Here is a 2627-nt window from a genome sequence, read left to right as displayed (position 1 = left end):
TGAAGACCCCTGCTTTAGGGGGGTCCATATTGACCTTTACAGGTCCATTTGGTTCCATTTGTAGGCTACACTGTCAAAGTTAAGGGGAGACCTTCAAATGTCAAAGTTTAAAGAACTTACCTTCCAGCACTGAGGTTGTGGGTGAGCCGCAGGGTGGACAGGTGGCCAGGCTTCTCCTGGCAGTGGTGAGGCGGTGTGGCTCCGGTGAAGATGCTCACCATCATGTGGAAGGCGAGAAGCGCCTGAGGCAGACAGATCCACACGTACAGAATCTTCTGGTATTTCCCAAAGCCTCCGACCTCTGCTAGGATCTGGTCGAAATTCATCTTCTAAATATCTATGTTATTGTTTCATAGAAAAGAATCTAACTTCGAAGGGGATCCGATTCCCATCAATAGGATTGGCGGTCGATGCGCTGTGCGTTGCACTGCACTTGCCCAGGATGTAAACAAGCGAATGCAATTCCCATGCGGTCACATTAGGTGAGCATGAAGAATGGGTGCTCTGCTCTGCTCTGGGCACCTGGCAGGCTGGCACTGTCTGCCAGATGCCACACAGAGCGCGTCCACTGCACACTTCCTCTCGTAGTCGTTATAAACTCGCAATTAACAGGCCTTTTTTTTCTTTTTACATTTTGAGGATGAAATTTGGAAAGCGACGCCAAAGCTCAATATCCACAGTCATCATGTATGTCCTTCCTTAATAATAATAGGCTAATTACAAAATAATAGCCTAAAACAGCCCAGATGCGTCCACGCGTTATTTGGAATTGCACATGAGCGCGTCCCTGAACAAATGAAATGTGCCTGATCTGTCTTGACTCTTGACAAAGAGCACCGCCTTGCGTAACTGGAGTAACCTAACCTAAACAGGCCAATTCACCAATGGGGACTGATTATGCGTTAAAACAATGATAACATCATTGGCTTCACATTAATCCCCGTGTGTGTGTGTGTGTGTGTGTGAGTGTGTGTGTGTGTGTGTGTGTGTGTGTGTGTGTGTGTGTGTGTGCGCGCGTGCGCGCGTGCGCGTTGCGCGCGTGCGCGTGCGCCGTGCGCGTGCGTGTGCGTGTGTGTGTGTGTGTGCGTGTGTGTGTGTGTGTGTGTTAGTTATATATCACCAGATAGGCCTACATTTTATTTGGAAGACTCTCTGCTGCCATCTTGTGTTAGATTTCACTTAGCACAAAGTAAATGTAAATTGATCAGTTCCGCACCGGTTGCACCAATAATATCAGCCAAAGACTATAATTTGGAGTCGAGTGAGTCCCATTTGTTTCACAAGTAGTTACTACTTTCTTTTTCTGGTGTTCGTTTGGATATAGGCTCCTATAGTCCTCTTGGGGCAAGTCAGAATTGGAGGAAATAATTTAGCCTCATGATGATGATGAGCCATGACAAGTTGGAGGCAGGAGGAGTCTATTTGAATTGAGACACAGCCGTGTGGTTATTGTTGCTGCTGGACAATGGCCTATGTGTGCTCTATGTGTGCACCCAGTTCATCCAGCCAGACAGACCAGGAGGGTGGTACTAAAGGGCTAAACCCAGAGGCGTCAATTGGGTATGGCAAGCTATGGCAGCTGCCATACCCTTCTTGGCTACAGGGGGAAATAATAAAATGTACTTTTCATCGTGCCTGTTGCTAAGGTATGGCAACATGACTGGTGTCTTGCCCCTCGCGCGCGTGCAAGACACCAGTCATATGTTGCCATACCTTAGCTTTTTCTGAACTGACGCCACTGGCTAAACCAGCGTTTCTCAAACCTTTTCATGTCAAAGAACCCCAAATTAATCCTCATCTGAAAATAATATCAGAGAAAATATTTTGTGCAAAGGACTCCCATATACAAGGTTCATGTTTTTAAAATGTTTAGAAAATAATATTCCACATTCTTCACACTTTCTCAAGACTTTTGGAAAATACTAGATTAAAGTGGCCTCACTTTTAATAGCATATTTATAGAATTATTAGATACAACGATCATAATTAACCCTGATTTAGTTATGTATTTGCAATTCTGATTATATTTTGAGGAGGCAGTGTGATAATTTAATTAAAGACAAAAGCTGTGTTTTATTATAGTAGCCTATTATAGGCTATATCCTTTTGTATTTCATATTGAATATTTTCACTGTAAAGCACAAGTTAAGATATTGATCAATTATAAAATACTGTCAAATGTAGGCCAGGGGCCAGGCTACATATGAGGTGAATTCTCATAACTGTTCACAACCAAAGGCCTATACTTTTATGAAAGTGAAACATTCCCACATCATCACCAATCGAATCGTTATTTGTCATCAACCAAATAAGCTCCATCCATCACCATCAGACCGGGGCTGCTATTGGGTTCCTTCGCTGTCCATCCTTTGTCGTGGGTGCTCGATCGTGACGTCACTGACGCTCCGTTTTGGGTGACAGTGACACAGACGGCGAGCGGAGCAACAGAGAGAGAGAGAGAGAGAGAGAGAGAGAGAGAGAGAGAGAGAGAGAGAGAGAGAGAGAGAGAGAGGAGGGGAGAGAGAGAGAGAGAGAGAGAGAGAGAGAGAGAGAGAGGGAGAGAGAGAGAGAGAGAGAGAGAGAGAGAGAGAGAGAGGGAGAGATAGAGAGAGAGAGAGAGAGAGAGA

At 44.9% G+C, this 2627-nt stretch overlaps 1 protein-coding gene across 1 annotated transcript in view; it reads right to left on the bottom strand.

Annotated features, from left to right (window-relative positions):
* LOC308293205 (solute carrier family 22 member 13) overlaps positions 1–326 on the bottom strand; it is a gene marked incomplete at both ends in the record, with an annotated part of 17407 nt that extends 17081 nt beyond the window's left edge. The window contains one exon of the mRNA XM_080735642.1: positions 121–326. Within this exon, the coding sequence (XP_080591768.1) occupies positions 121–326 (206 nt within the window). The remainder of the gene's footprint in view (positions 1–120) is intronic.
* Between the last annotated feature and the right edge of the window lie 2301 nt (positions 327–2627).

This window comes from Nannobrachium achirus, assembly GCF_963921795.1.
Source record: "Nannobrachium achirus genome assembly, chromosome: 10".
NCBI classification, from domain to species: Eukaryota; Metazoa; Chordata; class Actinopteri; order Myctophiformes; family Myctophidae; genus Nannobrachium; species Nannobrachium achirus.
The sequence above is the reverse complement of the archived record's forward strand: the minus strand, read 5'-3'. Positions and strand labels throughout refer to the sequence as shown.